The sequence below is a fragment of the Eulemur rufifrons genome, chromosome 14, assembly GCF_041146395.1.
Source record: "Eulemur rufifrons isolate Redbay chromosome 14, OSU_ERuf_1, whole genome shotgun sequence".
Lineage (NCBI taxonomy): Eukaryota > Metazoa > Chordata > Mammalia > Primates > Lemuridae > Eulemur > Eulemur rufifrons.
Window position 1 is genome coordinate 1,395,669 of NC_090996.1, and position 21,888 is coordinate 1,417,556.

The 21,888-nt window shown below is 54.3% G+C and overlaps 3 protein-coding genes across 5 annotated transcripts; 2 read left to right on the forward strand and 1 right to left on the reverse strand.

Annotated features, from left to right (window-relative positions):
• Positions 1 to 4,416, forward strand: BCKDK (branched chain keto acid dehydrogenase kinase). The gene is made up of 12 exons (XM_069485625.1): positions 1 to 64; positions 633 to 1,002; positions 1,119 to 1,187; positions 1,280 to 1,390; positions 1,671 to 1,718; positions 1,800 to 1,919; positions 2,001 to 2,099; positions 2,291 to 2,364; positions 2,721 to 2,849; positions 2,929 to 3,018; positions 3,497 to 3,655; positions 3,749 to 4,416. The coding sequence occupies exons 2-12, from the start codon at positions 805 to 807 to the stop codon at positions 3,891 to 3,893; spliced, it is 1,242 nt and encodes a 413-aa protein (XP_069341726.1). The 5' UTR covers positions 1 to 64; positions 633 to 804; the 3' UTR covers positions 3,894 to 4,416.
• A 3,075-nt stretch (positions 4,417 to 7,491) lies between these two features.
• Positions 7,492 to 17,617, forward strand: KAT8 (lysine acetyltransferase 8). Of its 2 annotated transcripts, none has more exons than XM_069486077.1 (11): positions 7,492 to 7,751; positions 9,154 to 9,228; positions 9,308 to 9,483; positions 13,323 to 13,376; positions 13,478 to 13,642; positions 14,404 to 14,493; positions 16,207 to 16,347; positions 16,442 to 16,535; positions 16,632 to 16,782; positions 16,975 to 17,129; positions 17,453 to 17,617. In XM_069486077.1, the coding sequence occupies exons 1-11, from the start codon at positions 7,541 to 7,543 to the stop codon at positions 17,515 to 17,517; spliced, it is 1,377 nt and encodes a 458-aa protein (XP_069342178.1). In that variant the 5' UTR covers positions 7,492 to 7,540; the 3' UTR covers positions 17,518 to 17,617. The 2 variants fall into 2 exon arrangements, with proteins under 2 accessions (XP_069342178.1, XP_069342177.1); XM_069486076.1 differs by having other exon boundaries at positions 17,356 to 17,611.
• A 719-nt stretch (positions 17,618 to 18,336) lies between these two features.
• On the reverse strand, positions 18,337 to 21,624 carry PRSS8 (serine protease 8). Of its 2 annotated transcripts, XM_069486078.1 has the most exons (6): positions 21,279 to 21,624; positions 21,049 to 21,066; positions 19,585 to 19,747; positions 19,031 to 19,302; positions 18,777 to 18,943; positions 18,337 to 18,664 (listed from the first exon to the last, which is right to left on the reverse strand). In XM_069486078.1, exons 1-6 carry the CDS (start codon positions 21,361 to 21,363, stop codon positions 18,353 to 18,355), a joined length of 1,017 nt encoding a protein of 338 aa, XP_069342179.1. In that variant the 5' UTR covers positions 21,364 to 21,624; the 3' UTR covers positions 18,337 to 18,352. The 2 variants fall into 2 exon arrangements, with proteins under 2 accessions (XP_069342179.1, XP_069342181.1); XM_069486080.1 differs by lacking the exon at positions 21,049 to 21,066.
• Positions 21,625 to 21,888: the final 264 nt, after the last annotated feature.

Sequence of the window (21,888 nt, forward strand, 5' to 3'; positions counted from 1 at the left end):
TAGCCCGGGCGCTCGGCTGTTTGGGCCGTTCTGCTCGGACCCGGGACCTGACTCTGGCCCCGAGGTAAGTGGAGCAACCCGCGCGAACCCTGCCCGCGGAGGCTCCGCAGCGCACGTCCGCAGCCCACACCATTGCTTGGGAGCGCGCACAGGCGGGGGCTGGCATACCATATGCGGGGATCCGGGCCGAACCAAGTAACCCCCGCCCTCCCCAGAGGGAACTCGGAGACTCGGGCCACAACTTCGATGTAGCCAGCCCTGGGGGGCACAGTGCTGTGTGTCGTACGTTTGCTAGCCAGGCTCCCGGGGCCCTGGGTCTGAAGGCCCTGGGTAGGGGTCAGCCCCGCCCCCTGAACGAGGGTGCCCAGGACCAGAGGGAGCTGGGGCGAGGTCTTCGGGCTGTATGGGTCCGAGGGCCTCCTCCTCCCCAACGCCACCAGAGAGTGCCTCAGGTTGAAGAATAGAGGCTCCAGAAAGCAAGGTTGTCCAGGCTTGGCCCGTGTGTGTTTGGGAAGGTGGTTGAAGGGGAGGGCAGAGATTGCCCAGGTCTGTGGATACCGGTGCCCACCTGGAGAGGTGGTGCGGGTCATCTGGATTTGGATCCTTACAACTCTCCCTTCCCGCCCCGGTAGATGGGAGCTGCTCTCCGGGGGCTGAGCTTGTCAGCATCCTGGACGGGCCCTCGCCCCTGAAGTCAGAGAAGAGCCCCTGCCCACCCACACTCCCGTTCCACGTTCTGGGGTCATCTCCGTCCCTTGAGTTCTCAGCCCTAGAGGCCGCCCAGTCCGACAAAGGAGCAGGACAATGATACTGGCATCGGTGCTGGGGAGTGGCCCCCGGGGGGGCGGGCCTCCGCTCTGGCCCCTCCTGGGGCCTGCACTCTCGTTCCGGGCCCGCTCAACATCAGCCACTGATACACACCACGTGGAGATGGCACGGGAGCGCTCCAAGACTGTCACCTCCTTTTACAACCAGTCGGCCATCGATGTGGCAGCGGAGAAGGTATACAGCTAGGGCAGCGAGCCCAGGGTCAGGAGCTGGAGTGGGTATCCAGGGAAAGGGTGGAGCTGCCGTGGGGTGTTGGAGGTCCAGTGCTCAAGGCCCGTCTGCCTCTCTAGCCCTCAGTTCGCCTCACTCCAACCATGATGCTCTATTCCGGCCGCTCTCAGGACGGGAGCCACCTCCTGGTAAGGTTCCAGCCCTCTATTTTCCTCTTGGCTCCTGGAGCTTTGGGCCAGCCACTCAGGTCCCGGCCCTGCATTCCCTCCTTTTCTTCTAGAAAAGTGCCCGGTACCTGCAGCAAGAGCTACCGGTAAGGATCGCTCACCGAATCAAGGGCTTCCGCTGCCTTCCTTTCATCATTGGCTGCAACCCTACCATACTGCATGTGGTAAGGTAGAAAGGACCTTAGATCAGTGTGCTCACTTCCCAAGGGGCAAGTGGGAAGTCTGGGGCCCACAGTGGTGGAGTCTGGCTTGCCTAAAGGTATCAGGGCCATATAGGATTCAGCCCTAAACCTTCAGAGACTAAGGCTGCGTATTCGTGGAGGCTGGAAACGGCACAGTGGGGCTTTGAACCACATGAATTGGTTTAGGCGGGTAGTCAAGGGTGGCTGTTTTTCACCCAGTGCTGGTGGCAGCCCCATGAATTCCCACTCCTCTTCCTTGCAGCATGAGCTGTACATCCGTGCCTTCCAGAAGCTGACAGACTTCCCTCCGGTGAGGGCTGGGCCAGAGCAGGGTGAGGGGCTGAGGAGGTTAGTGTTGGGCCACCTGTGCTCATGACTCTGTGACTTGCAGATCAAGGACCAGGCAGAAGAGGCCCAATACTGCCAGCTGGTGCGACAGCTGCTGGATGACCACAAGGATGTGGTGACCCTCTTAGCTGAGGGTCTGCGTGAGAGCCGAAAGCACATAGAGGTCCGGTCAGCGGAGGAGGGGGCCAGGCTTGTTGAGGGGGCTGGGAAGGGGGACAGGGTTCTGAAGCCCCACTCTTTACAGGATGAAAAGCTCGTCCGATACTTCTTGGACAAGACGCTGACTTCCAGGCTTGGGATCCGCATGTTGGCCACCCATCATCTGGCGTTGCATGAGGACAAGGTAGGCTTTGGGGCCTGAGACCCACTTGAGAATAGTAAGTGGGACAGAGAGACTGAGCTGGGGATCTGGGCCAAGGGCCGGGGGCAGAGGCTTTGGGGCTGCTGCCTTCGGGCAGTTCAGAAGTTGCAAGCATTTGGTGGCTGAGGTGGGGGTGAAGGTGTTACTAGTCCTGAGCTTCTTTCTTCTGCCAGCCCGACTTTGTTGGCATCATCTGCACTCGTCTCTCACCAAAGAAGATTATTGAAAAGTGGGTGGACTTTGCCAGGTGAGGCTAGAATGGCCAAGGGGGCAGATGTCTAGGGGCAGGGACAGCTTGAATCTGAGCCCTTGCCTGGGGCAGGGTTTCTCAACCTTGACATTACTGACATGTTGAGCCAGATAATTCTTTGTAGCGGGGGGGGGGGGGGGGGGGGGGGGGGGGGGGGGGTGCTGTCCCACGCATGTTAGGATGTTTAGCAAGATCTCTGGCTTCTATTCATTTGTTGCCTATCATACCTCTAGTTGTGACCAGCAAAAATATCTTCTGTACATAGCCAAATGTTCCTTATTGGGGCATAATCGCCTCCAATTGAGAACCACTGGTCTAGGGGCACCTGTCTGAACTCTCGCTCCTATCCGCAGACGCCTGTGTGAGCACAAGTACGGCAATGCCCCCCGTGTCCGCATCAACGGCCACGTGGCTGCCCGCTTCCCTTTCATCCCGATGCCGCTGGACTACATCCTGCCTGAGCTGCTCAAGAATGCCATGAGGTGGGCCGGCTGGACATGCTGGGTGGGGGGAAGACAGGGACTGGTGTGCCACCACCTACTGGTCTTTCTCTCCACACAGAGCCACAATGGAAAGTCACCTAGACACTCCCTACAACGTCCCAGATGTGGTCATCACTATAGCCAACAATGATATTGATCTCATCATCAGGTTTGCCCAGAGTGGGAGTTGGACTGGGGTGGATGGGGGTTCTTGGTGCTGTTTCTGACTTCCTGTAGGACCCCTAAGCCAGTACCTGCCCCACTCTGGGGCTAGGTTCCTGGTCAAACAGGATTTTCTGAGATTGCCAGAAGCTGGGTATTAATGGATCTGGGGCTACTTGCAGGCCCCAGGGCCCTGCCTCTGCCAGCACCTGAGGGGCCTGGAGTTGGGAAACAGAAGTAACCAGTCTAAGATCTGGGCCAAGAATAAATATCAAATCCCGTGAGAAGGTATAGTCTCCCTGCCCCCCAAGGCAGAGGTGGAGATGGAGAAATGTGGCTTATACAAACAAAGCCCAAGGGTCTAGGTGGACCACATTCTACCTTTGAATGGAAGGGACAGGAAGGCAGACTTAGAACTGTCTGCCTGGAAGGTAGTGAGCCCCCGATCAAAGCTTAGCAAGCCCATGTTGTTGACATCCTGCCAGGATTTCAGATCGAGGTGGAGGAATTGCTCACAAAGACCTGGATCGGGTCATGGACTACCACTTCACTACAGCCGAAGCCAGCACCCAGGACCCCCGGATCAGCCCCCTCTTCGGCCACCTGGACATGCACAGTGGTGGCCAGTCAGGACCCATGCACGGGTGAGGCCCCACCTGGCCAGGATGGAGGGGTGGGGAGCCCTAGGATACTCAAGCCTCTGAAGCCCCCTGTCCTGTCCCTCTACCCACTCCCAGCTTTGGCTTCGGGTTGCCCACATCACGGGCCTACGCGGAGTACCTCGGTGGCTCCCTGCAGCTGCAGTCCCTGCAGGGCATTGGCACAGACGTCTACCTACGGCTCCGCCACATTGATGGTCGGGAGGAAAGCTTCCGAATCTGACCCCATGGCCCTTGGCCTGCTCGCCTGCCCAGTCTGGGCCATACTCCCTGCCAGGACCTTCCGGGTCAGGCAGGGTACAGTCTGCTCCACACGCTGCTGCACCTTGGGTCTCAGGGCCCCAGACGGACTTACATGGAGCTGGGCACTGCTCCTCCTCAATAGGGTCCATTGCCTCCTTGCCTCCAGGCCTTGGAGGGGAGGGAGTGGGGACCCCTGAGGCCTCCAGCACCAGCTCTGCCATTCTCGTTCCTGGGGAACCCCCACTTTGACCTGTTGTTTGTTATTAAAGTTCACATTTTGAATGCCCTCTTGGGCCCTGTGTGTGGAGAGGGCAGATAAGCTTTTGTTTCTGTCCCCATTCAGGTCCCTGGTCCCTGGGTTTAAATGGTTCATGTCCCAGTCTCTTAACTGTCCCAACAGCCTGGCAGACCAGGAGTAGAATTAGTCCTAAGTCTTTTGTATGTTTGATTTGGTGGGAGTAGGAGTGACTTTGGCAGCTTATGCAAAGGCCTTTCATTCATCTAACAAATGTTTCTGGGTCCCAGACAATATTCAAAGGTCAAGTTGACCCAGCTGCAGGCCTCAGTTCTGATGCTTGGCTTCCTGGCAGTCACAGTTTCTAGAGGGAAAAGTCACCAGACTGGGCAACCCCCTGAGCCACCTCAGTAAGGTTAAAAATACTGTATCTGCTGCTGCCGCCGAGGAAAAGAACATGTAAGGTTGTGTCCTGGCAGGCCCCAGCAGGGACTGGGTGCCCCACCACAGAGAAAGGTGGGGTCCAGGTAGGGAGGGCCAGGGACTTGGGCGAAAGGAAAGGGCTCCAGATAGCAGGTAGGCTCAAGGTTAGACTTGAAGCAGAACTTCCTGTGAGAAGCAGGACTCCAGATAAAGTCTTAGGTGGGAACACCCTATCTACCTTGCCAGGGAAGAAGAAAGGCCTGTCATCGGTGTGGAACCTTCCGCATTTGGGCCACATGTGGCCTTCTGGATTCTTGCATGTGGCCTTTCACTGAATCCAAATTTCACGGAACAAATCATTTGTTCCGTGAAGTTTGGATTCGGTCAAGGGGCCGTACTTGGGGATCTGGAGGGCCACATGTGGCCTTGAGGCTGCAGGTTCCCCACCCCTTCTAGAGGCCAAATGACAGGTGGTGGGAAACCACAATGGCTTGGCAGGCTGAAAATCCTGCTGGCTGCAGGGCAGGGAAGTGAGGCTGGAGAGGTGGGCAGCAGTCAGAGGGTAAGGACCTTGAAGGGTGGGCTTTATCCTGAGTCAGTAGGGATCCACCGATGGGTTTTAAGCTAAGAAGGGATGCTTGAGGATGGATTCTCTAGAAGCAGACTCTGAGAGGATTTGTGTCCATGTGATTTGTTAACAACATGCTCCCAGAAGGGCGTAGGAAAAGGAAGAAGAGGAACCCAAGGAAGGATCTCAGGCAGAAATCCAGAACCAGTCAATTATGCCTCAGAGTTGGAGGCTAGAGAGGTAAACTCCACAGTCACTGATTAATTCCTCCATGTGACAATCATTGGTAAAGTGTCGGGAAGGCAAAACAGCTCTTTTAGCCTGAAGGCAGTTCTTCAAAGAGCCTCTGGGGCTGGCCTTTGAAAGCACATCAAAGGTAATCTGGCACACAGAAACAACAAAAAGAAATCCTGGAGATCTGGGTGGAGCACCTACATCGTGCTAGGAGGAACTGGAAGATTTGCACATTGGAAGCATCCTTGGTGGCCAGTGGATTAAAGGGAGAATAGTGAGGAGGCTGATGTGGTGACCCTGATCAGGGATATATAAGCCCTAGGCTAATCCTTAACTAGAAAGGACCTCATCATTATTTGAAGATGTCAAGTGAAATCAAAAGTGAGGCACCAGGCCAGGTGGGGTGGCTCACACCTGTAATCCTAGCAGTCTGGGAGGCGGAGGCAGGAGGATCGCTTGAGCTCAGAAGTTCAAGACCAACCTGAGCAAGAGCGAGACCCCATCTCTACTAAGGATAGAAAAAATTAGCCGGGCATGGTGGCACATGCCTGTAGTCCCAGCTACTCTGGCGGCTGAGGCAGGAAGATCACTTGAGCCCAGGAGTTTGTGGTTGCTGTGAGCTAGGGTGACGCCACGGCACTCTAGCCTGGGCAAGAAAGCAAGACTGTCTCAAAAAAAAAAAAAAAAAAAAAGTGAGGCACCAGCACCCTGGGTAGCTGCAATAACAGTCTTGAAGATAAAGGTGGTTGGAATGGGAGAAGGCATTAGAATTAGAATTTTAATTTTTGTTTTGTTTGACTTTTATTTCTTATGTTGCCAGACACCTGGCATTCACTGTCTGTCCCTTCTCCCCCCGCCTGCAACCTCCTTCAATTCCTCAAAGCCAAATTTACAGCACTTCCCACTGCCATCTCCCATGGATTCCTAACTCTCAGGTACTTCTTGACCTGTAACCTCTGAGCCCCATCCTCAGGCACTGAGCATTCCACCCTCTCTTAGAATTGTTTCTAAGCCCAGTAACCAAATTATTAATATAAATCAAACAAGATTGAGTACCTACCCTGTCTCACACTTTGCAACACATTTGTATATAGATAAGATAGTTTAACCTTTATATAGTTATATGGTTGATATAGTTATACATGGCTTAGCCATTTACATAGATATACAGTTGTCCCTTTTATTAACTGTGGGGTCTTGGTTCCACGGCCTTCCATAGATACTCAGGTCCTGCAGTCGGCCCTGCAGAACAGCGGATATGAAAAGCCAGCCCTTTGTATCCGTGGGTTCTACATCCAGAGAATATTGTATTTTCATTCTCCGGTTGGATAAATCTGCAAATGTGGAACCCGTGGATACGGAGGGCCAATTGTATATGGTTTAGCCACATACAGAGATATTTATATATTAAACTTTGCTCTCAGAGAAGCCACAAACTTGTACATATTGCCCAGAGGAGGGTCAGAACTCAAGATTCCTCACTCACTGTCAAGTTGCTCTTCACTGTATCCACTGCCTTTGGCTAATTTTCTGTTCAGGAGACGTGTGGTTTTGGGGGCCTGCTGCTTCCCTTAGAAAGTCTTTATTCTGTGAAGATGATTTACTGGCTGCCCCTGGACACACCCGTTCTTCTTTCCCCACCCCAACTGTATCTTTTTCCAACCCTGAACAAGGGAAGCAGTTTCTTCAGCCTTCGAAACCGGGGTGACCGGTGTTAGACTGGCGCGAGGGAGCAGCGCGGGGGTGGGGTGGGGGGGTGTTAGTTCCAGGCTCACAATCCTGACGTCAGGCAACCAGGGAGGCCGCTCTGGCTGCGCCCCGTTCAAGTGGGGGCGGAGCCCCTGAAAACAAGCACATCTAGGCTTCCTCAGGCATCAGGGCCTTTACAAACATTGAGCAGAGTCACCACATCAGTAAAGTCTGTCTCCTGTCTTCAACCCCGGGGTCCAGCCACGTTTCCACACGGAAAACCAGGGACTCCAGGTCTTCGCCACTGTAAATCTCCCCGTCGAGGCGGCGCTGGGAGACGGCCGCACAAGCCAATAAGCTCCCGCCACGTCACAGACCCCACCCCACCCCCAGCCCGAGGCTCCCGCCCCCCGCGCTGCTGACCCGGAGCTGAAAGCGCTGCGTGGCGCCAGACTCCGGCGTCACTTCCACCACCGCGATGGCGGCCCAGGGGTCTGCGGCGGCGGTAGCGGCGGCGACTACAGGGGTCGCGGGGGAGGGCGAGCCCGGGCCCGGGGAGAATGCGGCGGTCGAGGGGACCGCCCCGTCCCCGGGCCGCGTCTCTCCGCCAACCCCGGCGCGCGGCGAGCCGGAAGTCACAGTGGAGATCGGAGAAACGTACCTGTGCCGGCGGCCGGACAGCACCTGGCGTGAGGGCGGGGCCCAAGGCCAGGGGGCGGGGCCGGGTGGGCAGGTTCTCCACGAGGTCCATAGCTGGGGGCTGGGAGCCATGGGGGGCGGGGCTTGAGGAAAGAACGCGGAGTTGCCGGCGCTGTAGACCTGCCGAGTTAAGCGCGGCTATTGCCCTCTGGTTATGCCAGGCCCCGTCTACCATCCCACCAGTCAGGCGATCCTCGAATTCTAAACGTTTACAGAGCTCCCATTCCACTTCCTTGTCCAGTCTTAGGCTTCATTTCATTTTCTTGGTAACCCTGCCTCCCAACTTGTCTCTTTTGCGCTTTCCTCTTCCATTGGTCCCCTGTGGCCACCAGCAGAGAGGACCTGCCAGAACACAAGTTTCGCCTTCCTTTACATTCCATTGCCTTCCCTCATCCTCAGAATAAACCCCAGATTCCTTAGAATGGTATTCATTTTTGTGACCACTCTAGTTCCTAGCCACCCCTTAGCAAAGGCTATTGCCAGACCACCGAACACCGTAAAGACCACGTGCCTTTTTTACTACCTGTGACCTCTGCTGGAAATGTGTTTTCTTCCCTTCTCCTTGATCACCTGGCTAGCTCTTACTTACCCTTTCAACTTCATATCCTCTGTGATGCCATTCTTGAGCCCCTTCAGGCAAAGTGATTTGTTCCCTTATGTGTGTTTCTGCAACATTTTTTTCATACTTCAGCCATAGGTTTTGTAACATTATGTTGTAATTTTCTGTGTCTTCCTCTATCATACTGGGAACTTCTGGAGGGCAAGACTTCTTGTGATTCATTGCTGTCCTCTGTACTTAGCAACAACATTGCATAGGGCCAGACACGCAGTGGTTGCCTTACTCATTTATTGAATGATCTACTAATTGTCAGGCACCGTGCTAAAAATTTTGGAGGCATTAACTCACTCTCTGAGATAGGCACTATTCTTATTTTACACAGGAAGGGACTGAGGCTCAGAAAGTCAAAATAACTTGATCAATTACATATAGCTAGGAAGTGGGGAGCTAGAACTATATATAAACTCAAGCTGTCTTAATTCAGAGCTAGCTCTCCTGACCTCTGAACATACGAATGACTGAGTGTATGTAGTAAAATGAGCATTGAATTTGGAGCCAAACCTAAACTCAGCTAAATATTTGGTCTTACCACTTTTTAAATCTGTGACCCTGGGTAAGGCTCAGTTTTTTCTCAGCCATAAAATAGGAATAACAGCCCCAACCTGGTCTACCTCACAGGGTTGTGGCAGTGATTGAGTAGAGTGACAGATGTGAACAGGTGAGGTTAGCTTAGGTGTGGCCCTGGAATCTGGAAACTGCTCCTCAGTGTGCAGGATTCCTATAATTCCAGCCTTACCTTCCTTTCTGATGATCCGATCCTTTTGCCTTCACAGATTCTGCTGAAGTGATACAGTCTCGAGTGAATGACCAGGAGGGCCGAGAGGAGTTCTACGTACACTATGTGGGCTGTGAGTGGCTTGGTGCATTTGGGCCTGGGTTGGGGGGAGAGAGGTGGCAGGGCAGTACCCTCACGGCCCATCCTCACAGTTAACCGGCGACTGGACGAGTGGGTAGACAAGAACCGACTGGCGCTGACCAAGACAGTGAAGGATGCTGTGCAGAAGAACTCAGAGAAGTACCTGAGCGAGCTGGCTGAGCAGCCTGAGCGCAAGATCACACGCAACCAAAAACGCAAGCATGATGAGATCAACCACGTGCAGAAGGTCCGCATCCCTTCCTTTCCCCAGGGCCCAGGAGGCCCAGCTGCCTCTGCCATCTCCCTTGGGCCTCTCGGGCCCCACTGCCCAAACCACAGGAACTCCAATTTTTAAGTTCCCATAGTGTGTCAGGGACTTTACCCACTTCCTCTCATTTACTTTTCACAGGTAAGAGAACTAAGGCTCAGAGAGGGTGAGGGCTTGGATATTCTCGTAGTGAGCAGATGGCACAGCCGGGACTGGAACTCGGGCCTCCTGCACTGGTAGCCTCTTTTGTCTCCTATTGGCTGTATCAATTGACAAAATGACTTGAAGTATAAGGGGAAGGAAGAGATTGAAAGATATTGGGCACTTGCTATTGCCAAGCACTGTGCTAAGTACTGTACATATATATAAGCTCATCAAATGCTCCCTAACAGTTGAGTGGCACAGGAATAATTATTTCTTTTTGTAGATGAGGAAGCAAGCTCAGGGAGGTTAAGTAACACACCCAAGGTCACACAGCTAGTAAAAGGGTGGGCTGGAATTAGAATAATGATGCCAAACATTTATTTGCCTGTGATCCAAAGTATTAGGTTAAGTGTTTTAATACATGATCTCACTGACGTTCCACAGCAGGCGTTACTGTGCTCGGTGTACAGAGGAGGTACAGATAGGTTTAGAAACCGAGTCGGGAGTTAGATCTACCAACTGATTGTCCTACTTCAGGGCCTGAGCCTTTATGATTTTGGCTTTGTTTTTGTTTTCCAGTTTTTAAAAAAATTGATATATAATAGTTGTACATAATTTTAACCATGATTTTTACACATCCTAGAAACTCAGACCATTTATCTCCAAAACCTGCATGCTTTTAGCCAAACTAGGCTGCCCCTGGGGGGTTACTTTTCCTCCCACTCCGAGTCTCAGCTTCTTGGTTATATAAAACAGGGAGTGCAAACCAGAATAGGGTTTATCCAGGTCTCAAGGCATTCAGGCTTTTGTTTATTTCAACCTTTGCGTTCATTCTTCTGAGCTCATCCGTTCAGTGGGTGTGACCAGCTTTTAAATTTTAAAAGTGGAAGAAAGAAATAGAATAAGATAGAAAATATTGGAGTGCATTGCACTTTATTAAGGGTAAGTATTGTTTTGAGAAGCTTTTGTTTCACATACAAATACGTGTATGTACATACACAAACATGTCAACTGGTTTACAGTGCCAACTGCAATTCGTACTGTGGGTATGATCAAAAAAATTTGAAATACCCTAAACTAGAAAAACCACTCAGGCTCTAAGGCAGCACTGTCCACTTGAACTTCCTGTAATAATGGAAATGTTCTGTAGATGTTCCATCCAGCACCGTAGCTACTAAGCACAGGTGGCTGTTGAGCACTTGGAATGTGTTCAGTGTGACTAAGAATTAAAAATTTTTTTTTTTTTTTTTTTTTTTTTTTTTTGAGACAGAGTCTCACTCTGTTGCCCAGGCTAGAGTGAGTGCCGTGGCGTCAGCCTAGCTCACAGCAACCTCAAACTCCTGAGCTCAAGCGATCCTCCTGTCTCAGCCTCCCGAGTAGCTGGGACTACAGGCATGTGCCACCATGCCTGGCTAATTTTTTTTTTTCTATATATATTTTTAGCTGTCCATATAATTTCTTTCTATTTTTAGTAGAGGTGGGGGTCTCGCTCTTGCTCAGGCTGGTCTCGAACTCCTGAGCTCAAACGATCCGCCCACCTCGGCCTCCCAGAGTGCTAGGATTACAGGCGTGAGCCACCACGCCCGGCCTAAAAATTTTTAAATTGTAATTAATTTAAATGTAAATAGCTGTGACAAGTAGCTGCTCTATTGGACAACACAAGTCTAAGATTCTATTAGTTCCCTGACTAGTTTGCACTGAACAAAGAGGGAACTCTAAGCTGGCAGTCAGCAGGGTGGATGATAATGGCCACTGGTGATAAAATCAAAGAATAGATAATAAAACAATTAGCCAGTTAACAAGCAGCAAATTTCTTCAGAGTCTAATATTCAATTCTAAATAAATTGTTACATTGAAGAGAAGTAGTGTTTTTGTAGTTCTTTAATGCATTTGCAGAAGAGGATTGTATTTTGTGAGAGCCAGAAAGTATGTTTTGATGAGTTATGTTAGGAGGAAAATCTTTTCTTCCCTTGTCTTTGCAGTAGTTAGGCTCGGAATTGGACAGACCAGGGGCCCATGCCTAACCCTGCTGAGTACCAGTTATGTGACCTCGGGCAAGTGACTTCATCTCTTTGTGCCTCAGTTTCCTCTTTTGTACAATGGGGATGATGAGCACTCTTGTTTAAGAGACTAATTGTGAGGACTAAATGAAATAATGTCTGTGGAGTGCATGGCACTTGAAATAAACAGCAGCTCACTGCTCCCCAAGGGCAAGTGACCTCACCTCTCCTTGTTATTCACTATTCTGTAAAATTGAAATAAGAACACTCTATGTAAGGGTTACTGAAAGGGTTAAATGAGGCCACATAGGCAAAGTGCTTTGTGGAGCAGGGTTCTAGGCCAAAGCCTGGCTGCTTCTCCCTTCTCAGCTACAGGGCAAGGCCACAGTCTACTCTGGTGTAGGTCACAGGCCTTGAGTCCCTCCTCTTGTCAGGCCGTACCTGGTTCCTCCCACAGAGTCTGGCCTAGGAACAGGATGTGCTGTGAGTGTGACGTGACTTTTAGACTCAGCTTTCTACGGACTTGGAAAATAGGGGAAACCAGGTGGGAATAGTTGGAATTGTTGACCACTTGTCTCCTGACTTGGGAAGGAAGGAGTGTTTCTGAACAGGAAGAATCTAGATAGGCCTCCTGGAGGGTCTGGGAAGAGTGTTGGGCCTTGAAGAACAGGAAAGAGCACAGCAAAAATAAAGACACATGATAGCTCACAAAGCCGTGCTCTGTCGTGGACTCACCTGACTCGTGCTCTGTGCCAGGCTGAGTAAACATTTTCTGGTGGCAGTAAGAGAAGGAAGGGCATTCTCAAGGTGGAAGGAACTATTTGTACAAAGCCATAAAGGCCAGGAAAAAAGGGATGTTGATAGCAGAGTGAATTTGAGGAGGCCGAGCCTGGAGGCAGGGAATCTAAGGAGGCCAAGTCAATTGTCCAGACCTGACTGGGGCAGTGACTATTTGGAGTGAGAGAGGAGAATTCCAGAGAAGGACCAATTCCAGAGATGTTAAGAAAGTAGAGTTGCCATCCACTGTATTAGGACTTGGCCACTGATTGAATGCCAGGCTGAGAGAGAGGGAGGAGTCTTAAGGGCAGGCCCAGCTATGGATCTTGGGCAGTTAGACCAAGGGTGATGTTCCTAGTGAGATGGGGTACCCAGGAGGAGGAACAGAGGTTTGTAGGGAGGAACGTTGAGATGTTCTGGTCATCTAGAGTCTGATGTTCCTGTGGGAGGGACCTCTGGGAGCAGTCCCATGGGCAGGTAGCTACCTGGGTCTGGTGTTCAGGAAATACCCAGGTACATTGGGGAGTTAATGGGCCTGGAAGACAAGATCCATTATTTCATCTGAGTCTCACAACAACTTTGGGAGAGCTGGCTTGCCCCATTGTACAGCTGAAGCTTTTATCAATCCAAGGACTGGAACCTGATCCTAGCCCTGTTCATCTGGCAAAAGGTCCAGATTTGGGCATCAGGATGTCTGGGGTATACGGATGGGTGGGCAGCTGGGAGAGGAGCTTGGATCAGCCAGCTTCAGAAGCAAGTAAAAGAAGTTAGCTATTTATGTGGTTATTGTCATTCAGGGGATGAGGTCTGGGAGACAGCAGGGAAGCATTGTGGGTTCTGGGACAGGGGACGGATGGCCTGATCACTTCTATTCACCCCTGTCCACATCTTTCCCAGACTTATGCGGAGATGGATCCCACAACAGCTGCCTTGGAGAAGGAACATGAGGCGGTAAGCAGGGTCAGGGGTCTGACTGGAGGTGCTCCCTCCCCCTTCCTTCCTTCTTTCCCCGCACTCAACCGTGCGCTGTCCCCACTCCCCGCTACCTGCAGATCACCAAAGTGAAGTATGTGGACAAAATCCACATCGGGAACTACGAAATTGATGCCTGGTACTTCTCACCGTTCCCTGAAGACTACGGGAAACAGCCCAAGCTCTGGCTCTGCGAGTACTGTCTCAAGTACATGAAATATGAGAAGAGCTACCGCTTCCATTTGGTGAGTGGGCTGGGCCTGGTGGGAGAGGCAGGCGTCAAGGCTGAGGGCAGTGGAGCCAGCAGCACCAGGGAAGAGAGACAGGTCCAGAGGAGCTGAGTGCAAGGAAGAGCTGTCCAAGGGTCGAGAGACCTGGATTCCAGGCCTGGCTTTGTCATTGCTGGCAGGGTGACCTTGGCCAACTTGCTGCCGCTCTCCAGACCTCAGTTTCCTCTTCTCTGGAATAGGGACAGTAATCTCTGCCCTTACCACCTCCTCAGGTCCCTTGCCCTTTATCACATGTTTGCCCAGGCCACCCCAGTGCCAGGCTCCTCAGTGCAAGAGAGGAAGCAAACAGAGCCCCTGAGCAGTGGGACCTGAAGGCGTGGACAGATGGGAAGAATTGGCACACGGGGGCTGCCGGGAATGGAGTGCTCTCCTCTCTACCACAGTGGGCTGTTTCCCAAAGCGTGTAATCTGAGGCAGACATACGCTGTTCAGGAAAGCCATTGTCGTGGAGGAATGTCTTCTAGGGCTAGGCCGACGTAGACCTGAAACCATCTTGCTGTGTGATAATTGAGCAAGTTGCTCAGCCTCTCTGTACCGTGGCAAAATAGGATCTCTCTCCTAAGATTGCTGGGAGATTACTCAGTGTAGGTTGAAATGTTGAGTAAGGGAAACAGAGGCAGAGACTTGCTTTAAGCCACACCATGGTGGGGTGGGGAGGCACCAGGCAGAGAACCTCTGGGTCTCAATCCTCTGTCCCCCCACACTACACCCCCCAGGGCCAGTGTCAGTGGCGGCAGCCCCCTGGGAAGGAGATTTATCGCAAGAGCAACATCTCTGTGTACGAAGTGGATGGCAAAGACCACAAGGTGAGCTGGTGGCCAGAGGGCTGTGGGCAGGGGTGGGGGAGTGCTGGGTACCTCCTGGAAGGGTAAGGCCAGCCTTAGGGTGAGCCTCTGTGAGGAAAAGGCCTGTGAGGTCTTGCGGAGCCTGGCACTTGGCCTGTGGTCAGTACATGGTAAGCCCATTGCTCTGCGGTGTCAGCCCCAGGCCAGTTTCCATTCTGTCCCTGAGAACTTTTCTTCTGATGGGGTCAGTTCAAACTTGGGTAGTTCTGGAACCCACAGTGGAGATTGTCTTGCCTGAGGCTGCTCTTAAAAGAGCTTTCTCCTTCGGTTTCAAGGAAAGGTGTTTGTTTTTGCCTGGGAGGGGACTGCTTTGTGTGAGATTTCCTGCGGAGAGCTCTGTGGCTTAGGAGGGCTGAGTTCCTTGTTCCTGGCAGAATGACTTCAGTGAGGCAGGGTGGGGCCTTTGGGGCCTGCTTTGCCACTGTGGAGAACTTGACCTTTGCTTGGTCAGTCCGGGAAGGTCTCAGCAAGTGTCCCTCTGTGGAAGGGCAATATCATGTAAGACAAGGGCAGGCCTGACAGTGGCTCCTGGCTTCCAGTTGCCCTGTCACTTCCCCGCTGACCACAGACAAATTACTTAATGTTGTTCATTCCTGTTTCCTTGTCCATATGACAGGAGTCATAATATTTACCTAATCGGGTTGTTAGTGGAGCAAATGAGATCGCAAATGCCAGGTACTTAGCTGGCATCTAGTAGGCGCTGAGTAAACATGGGCCTTTGTTATTATTGGTGACCTGCTGGGGGTGCTCAGTTAGCCTTGCACTTGGTGAACACTCACTCAGCCCAGCCCTTGCCTGCTGCTCTGCCTTCCTGAGCGTGGGCAGGGGGAGCTGCAGAAAGGGCTCCTGCTGGAGATGTGGGCTGTTTCCTAGCCTCTACCCTCTGTCAGCTGGCGGCCTCAGGCAAGCGCTTCCTCTCCCAGAGCTTCAGTTTCCTCCTGAGTGAAACAGAACTGCCAGTGCTGGGCTGACACGATTGCCAGGTCAAATGAAAGAGTGGATGTCAAAGGGTGTCAGAAACCAGAGAGCCCCTTAATCTGTCATGAAGCCAAACTCAGGGTTTCATTGTCTCCTGGTGCTGGTCTGGGTGGGTCTCTGTGTCTGCAGCCGGGAGACTGGTGAGGCCCAGCAGAGGAGTGTGGCCAAGCCGGCGGACAGACCTTTACCAAGCACTCAGCTTCGTGTGTCACCTTGTGCCAGGTGCTGGGGGACACAGCTTTGAAGAAGACAGAACTCATGTACCAGTTAGAATTCCTGCCTGGCACTCACCAGCCTTGGGGCCTGGGGCCACTTAGCTCCTCAGAGCCTCCGGTTCCTGGGCTGAAACTTACGAGTCAGTGTCTGTGAAGATTGAACAGATGATCTGGGACAGCATCTGGCTCGTATTTAGCACCCAGCAGTGGTCGCCATGACCAGTCCTGCTCTGCCGTTACCTCCCAGGGTGCTACAGGCTCTCTGATTTTCCGTTTCCCTGCCTATCGGAAATGGACTTCTTCCCGTCCTAAATACGACTGGCCTGGTGAGGAGCCCTCTTCCTACTGGCCTGGCACTGGCTGCTCTTCAGAGCCTGGTACTCACACAGAGCAGGGTCGCAGCTCATGCCCGGGCCGGGTGCGGGAGTTGCAGGGGCTGTACTTGCTCCCTGAGCCTGTTCCCACCTCCTTTGCCCCTCAGATTTACTGTCAGAACCTGTGTCTGCTGGCCAAGCTCTTCCTGGACCACAAGACCTTGTACTTTGACGTGGAGCCCTTCGTCTTTTACATTTTGACTGAGGTGGACAGGCAAGGGGCCCACATTGTCGGCTACTTTTCTAAGGTGCTGGGTCAGAAGCTCAGGTTGGGGAGGGTAGGGAGGGTACTGGAATAGGGGCTGAGCCTCCCCAGAGGTCCTGAGCAGCCACCCCCCATAGGAGAAGGAGTCCCCAGACGGAAACAACGTGGCCTGCATCCTCACCCTGCCCCCCTACCAGCGCCGTGGCTACGGAAAGTTTCTCATTGCTTTCAGTGAGTGGCTCCCGGCCTGTCTGGGAAGGGGACACCTGTGGTGGCAGGGGTACCAGGGTGGGCTGGGTCCTGAGAGCCTCTTTCTACCACTGCCAGGTTATGAGCTCTCCAAGCTAGAGAGCACAGTAGGCTCCCCAGAGAAGCCGCTGTCTGACCTGGGCAAGCTCAGCTACCGCAGCTATTGGTCGTGGGTCCTGCTGGAGATCCTGCGAGACTTCCGGGGCACGCTGTCCATCAAGGACCTTAGGTGAGGGCCCTCCTCCCCGTCCATGTCCAGAGCAAGCTGTCCATCAAAGACCTTGAGAGGGAGGCATCCTGGAACCCTCAAGGAAAGGGCTGTCCTTAGATGGCCATGATCTTGTCTCCTTGTCCCCTTTTGCTGTCCCAGCCAGACCCTACAAGGGAATTCTCTCCAGCATCTGCCTAAATCTTTTTACAGCCAGATGACCAGTATCACCCAGAATGACATCATCAGTACTCTACAGTCCCTCAACATGGTCAAGTACTGGAAAGGCCAGCATGTGATCTGTGTCACACCCAAGCTGGTAGAGGAACACCTGAAAAGTGCCCAGTATAAGAAACCACCCATCACAGGTGGGTGCGGGGGCTGCTGCGCACACTCGAGTGTGCGTGTGTGGGTGTGTGTGTGGGAGGGTAGATAGACGTAGGGCCTGCTGAGAGCCAAGGCCTCCTCTTTACTGTCACATGATCCCAAACCAGTTGGACCAGCTCCCAAGATAGAGCCTGGGGCAGGCCACTCATTCCTGGGCTTCCCTGCTCACCCCTCCCACTCAGTCTGCCCTTTTGTTCTCACCTGAAGGAGGTGAAACCTGGCCTGGGCCCAGAGCTGAGCAGCCAGGTGTGAGCAGGCCTGGCCTGAGGCCCAGCCCCGCCTCTCCTGCCTCTTCTCCCCACAGTGGACTCTGTCTGCCTCAAGTGGGCACCCCCCAAACACAAGCAAGTCAAACTCTCCAAGAAGTGAGCAGCCTGTGCCCCTGCTGCCGGACCCGTGCCTCTTGCCCCCAGCCTGTAAATATGTACAGACCTGTTTCGTCATTTTTTTAATAAAGTAAATTCTGCTGGTGGCTCTGGACTTTGGAGTGGGAGGGAGAGGCCGAGAGCTGACGGTCTTCATCTCACTTCACACGCACACGCACGCGCCTGTTGTGCTCAAGACATTTTACTCCTCGCTCCTTCTGTTGCTCACCCCAGATCCAGGCCCCAGCCCGGTTCCGACGGGGGCTCAGTCCTCCGGATTCCGGGAGTCAGGGCTCAGGGGAGCTCAGCAGCCAATGGGGCAAGATTGGGGCCTTTCCTGTCCTTGAAAACAAGCTGCCCAAAGGCAGCCCGAGCCCAAAAACAAGGAAGAGGGCAAAGTGCAGGCCTAGTTAGGCAGGGCAGGTGGGGCACTGGAGCAGGAGTCAGCTGGGCAGGTGCCCAGTCTTCTGGAAATAGGTGGGAGCCAGGGCTCATTTTTATAGCCAGAGGTCCTTAGGAGCTATGTAGGGGCCTAGCCAGTGGGCTTGTGAACAGCAGGTAGAGGTGACCAGAGGTTCTGGCCAGCGCCACAGGCAGTAAAACTTGGACTGTGGGTTATAGTCACAAAAGTAAACCCAGAAGAATAGGCTCAAAGATCAGGATGGTGCCCTGGCCTCCCACAGAGTCCTGGAAGGAAGGAGTGGCTCACCAGGGCCCAGGCACGGAGGGTATCAGGGAGGGGCCAGGTCCCTTCCTGGGAACAGGCACATGTCCTTGGGTGTGACGTATCAGTCCTGGAAGCAGGGGCAGCTTCCGGGGTGAGTAGCTCAGTGCCTGCACTATGGGCAGAAGAGGCCCAGGGCCAAGCCCAGAGGCAGCAGAAGGATGGGCCCCGGCAAGCCCCAGGCCAGGGCAGAGCTGAAGGGCAGAGACGCGCTGCAGAGGTTGCCATCAGGCTGGGACTCCTGGATTTGAGGCACCACATGAAGCTGGAGTTGTGTCGTGTGCTCTTGGATCCAGGAGGCATAGCTGGAGGTCAGAGTGTACACACCAGGCCTGTTGGGGGCCCCACAGGCATCGCCCCAGCTCACGATGCCTGCCAGGTACCAGAGGCCCTCCACGGGGCAGGAGAGTGGGCCCCCAGAGTCACCCTGAGGAGAAAAGCCATAGGGCAGCTGTCAGGAGCAGGCCCCAGGCCTCCAGTCATGCACTCACCAGGCACCGGCTCGTCTGCCCCACCCCCGCCCCGGGCCCTGCATTTACCTGGCAGGCATCCTTGCCACCCTCCACGTAGCCGGCACACACCATGTCCTGCTGGATAAAGTGGGGCTCGTCGGGGTTGGCGTTGATGTTGTACAGGCAGTTACAGGTCTCACGGCTGATCAGTGGCACCTCGAGCTGCTGCAGAGGCCTGGGGCTCTGGAGGCTGGCTGTGGGGGAGGGGATGCTTACCCGGGGCCTCCGACCCCAAGGGGGCTTCCCCTCCGTGCGGCTTGGCATCCGGTGCCCCACCTCACCTGAGGGGGCCGTGTGGCCCCATCCAGTGACAGTACAATGAAGGCCATTAGGGAAGGAGGCATTGGCTGCGGGGAGGCAGATGGGCCGGATGTGGCGGGAGAAGGTGACAGAGCTGTGGAGTTGGAGGAGTGCGATGTCGCCCTCGGAGCCCTCCTCACGGTAGCTGGGGTGGACGATGACCTGTGCCAGGGTGCTGACATTGGTGTCCTGGGAGTAGATGTCCAGGTAGTGGGCCCCCAGCTTTACCTCATAGTCTTCCACACGGTGGTCGCTGCGGGCAGAAGGGTCGAGGCTGGGACCCAGGGGACCTCTCTTTGTTGCCTTGTAGCATCCAACCCTTGACTCTGATCAGCCCTTGTAGGCCTCAGATTGCACCCCAGTTTTATGCTGTAACCTCTGACCCCTCACCTTCACTCCTAACGGGTCCTTTCAGATTTTGCTGATACCCTTGGACCCAACCCAGGAACCCCAACCTCTGACCTGGATCGACCCATGATCTTTGACCTTCAGCCCACTTTAGACTTCCAACCCCTGCCCCCCACCCAGCTGGTACCTGGGGAAGCAGTGAGCAGCTGACAGCACCCACTGCTCAGACACGAGGGAACCGCCACAGACGTGGTTGCCATCATAGGTGATGCTGACCTGCCAAGGCCACTGACCAGGGGTTGCGCTGCTGCCACCTGTGATGCGTGCCTGGGGGGCCACACCACAAAGGGCTGCCCAGGGAGGAAGGGAGGGGAGTCAGGTCCTTAGCCCTGCTGCGCCCACATAGCCCAGGCCATCTGGTTTAGAGCTTGGGAAGTGGGTTCGCAGAAGTCGGCCTCCCCTCTGTCTGCACCCCGCAGCTGGCCAGGCGTGGGCAGTCTGAAGATCTTCGTAAACCACAACTGACCAGGTCACACCCCTGCACACCACTGCTTAAACCCTTCGGTGGCTCCATGTTGCCCTTACGATCTTCCCCGCCCTCCATGGCACTACCATCCACTGCAGCCGTCCCTCTGGGCGCTTCCTGTGACATGCAGCAGGCCACACACTTGCTCCTCTCTGGGCCTTTGCTTATTGCTAGGAACACCTTTCCCCGTCCTTCCTCTGCTTGGCAAACTTCTCTTTGCCTGTGGGGACTCTATTCAGATGCCAGGCCCTCCGCAGCCTGTTGGAGCCTGCTGGCTGAGCTGGGCATTGCCTCTGAGCTCCCAGGGTCCCCGAGCTCCCCCGACACTGCCCAGTCTCACAACGGTTCTAGTGTCTACAACTGTGTGTTTAAACCACACCAACCTGGGCATTCCCTAGGGGCAGATTCCCACGTCCCCAGTGCCCATGGAGTCATGGCTGTGTGCTGTACAAACGAACAGAGGAACTAGGCTCCCCTGATGTTTCCAGGACTGCCCCACCCCGCCCCTACGAAGGCGCTTTGGAGTGGAGCCCAGCTGCCCTTCACGAAGTCACCTTCCTAGGAGCAGAGAAACTGCCAGCCAGACTCCTCCTCTCCCTCATAATCACGACAATAGCTACTATTTAGTGCGTGTCCCAGCAGTGCCAGGCCCTGAAGGGGCCTTCACTTCCTTTATCTCCTAGAACCCTCACTACAGCCCCAGGAGATAGACACAATCAACTGCACTTTAGAGGTGAGGAGACCCAGGCTTAGGCAGGTGATGGGACTTGGCCAATGTCACACAGCCGGCGAGTGGTGAAGGCAGGACTGAAAACCTGTCTGACTCAGAGCCGGCTTGTGCGCCTTCGAAGAAAGGAGGCTCTTGGTTTGTTTACCTCCAAAGCATCTCCACTGCCCGACTCTGCGCATCGGAGGCGGGTTAAATCCCAGCCGCACCACTCATGGGCTGAGTGCCCTTGGGCGAGTCACTGCTGCTCTGCACCCAGTTTCCTTACTCACAAAGTGAGGGCACAGTCCCCCCTCACAGAGCGACTGGGAAACTCAAAAGAATGTGGGTGGGTGGGACAGCCCAGCAGAGGGCATCTGAATCCATGTCCCCTCCCCCATTTCCCAGGCAAGCCTCACCTTCGGCCCCATCAGCTCCTGGAGAGAGAGAAAGAGGGAGGGGTAAGCACCGAAGCCCGAGTTCCCTGACCCTTTAGTGCCTGCCGCTTCTCCAGAGGGCTGGCCCCTTCCCTAGGAGGGCCACGGTGGGAGGGATTCTTGAGCCCGGGATGAGGATACGTCCCAGGAAAGGATTAGGCCTGCTCCCTCCAGTGTGTTACCCCCAACCCCCCTGCCCTGCACAGACTTACCCGTCCCCGACCGGAATAATCCAAGACAGAGCAGAATGACCACAGCTTCTAGCCGCCCAGGCCCCAGGCCCGTGCTCTGGGCCATGGCCCAGGACGAGGGCCCCCGGGAGAGACACACAAGGCACACACGGCAAGGGACCCTAGGGCTGGTTTCGAAGGAAGGATCCAGGTATGCCGGCTCCGAGGAAAGGGATCCCAGAATCTGGCTGGGAAGGGGAAGCAGCTGTCCAAGCCTGGCTTCTAAGGCAGGGAGCGGCCACGGGGAGCCGGGGGGTGGGGGGCGCGGGGGGAGACGCTTGAAGTCTCTGAAGCTGGCAGTGTGAACGTGTCTCCGGTCCGGCACGGCCTGGCCCGGTACAGACCTTCCTGGAGTGGCGGCTCCCGGAGTGAAAAGGAATCTACCTGCCGGCCCCTCCCCCAGCCCCGCCCTCTTGCTCAGCTCCGTCCGCTCAGCTTGCCACCGAAGTCCTGAGTCCTTTTGGACCCCAGGCCGGTGTTGGGTTAGGTGGAGGGGTTGGCCAGCCAGAGAGCAGTTGGAGGCTAGACTGGAAGATCTGATGGCCAGCCTCCCTGGATTGTGAGCTACTGTCCTTGGTCCCAGGTCTTTCAG

Excerpts from the sequence above, each read along its gene's own strand:
- KAT8 (XM_069486076.1), top strand. The coding sequence starts at position 7,541 with ATGGCGGCCCAGGGGTCTGCGGCGGCGGTAGCGGCGGCGACTACAGGG. Across the intron at positions 13,643-14,403 it reads AGAGCTACCGCTTCCATTTG|GGCCAGTGTCAGTGGCGGCA; the intron begins GTGAGTGGGCTG and ends TACACCCCCCAG. Across the intron at positions 14,494-16,206 it reads TGGATGGCAAAGACCACAAG|ATTTACTGTCAGAACCTGTG; the intron begins GTGAGCTGGTGG and ends TTTGCCCCTCAG.
- BCKDK (XM_069485625.1), top strand. The coding sequence starts at position 805 with ATGATACTGGCATCGGTGCTGGGGAGTGGCCCCCGGGGGGGCGGGCCT. Across the intron at positions 1,003-1,118 it reads TCGATGTGGCAGCGGAGAAG|CCCTCAGTTCGCCTCACTCC; the intron begins GTATACAGCTAG and ends CTGCCTCTCTAG. Across the intron at positions 1,719-1,799 it reads AGCTGACAGACTTCCCTCCG|ATCAAGGACCAGGCAGAAGA; the intron begins GTGAGGGCTGGG and ends TGTGACTTGCAG.
- PRSS8 (XM_069486078.1), bottom strand. The coding sequence starts at position 21,363 with ATGGCCCAGAGCACGGGCCTGGGGCCTGGGCGGCTAGAAGCTGTGGTC. Across the intron at positions 18,944-19,030 it reads GGGCCACACGGCCCCCTCAG|CCAGCCTCCAGAGCCCCAGG; the intron begins GTGAGGTGGGGC and ends CCTCCCCCACAG. Across the intron at positions 18,665-18,776 it reads GTGGCAAGGATGCCTGCCAG|GGTGACTCTGGGGGCCCACT; the intron begins GTAAATGCAGGG and ends TTTTCTCCTCAG.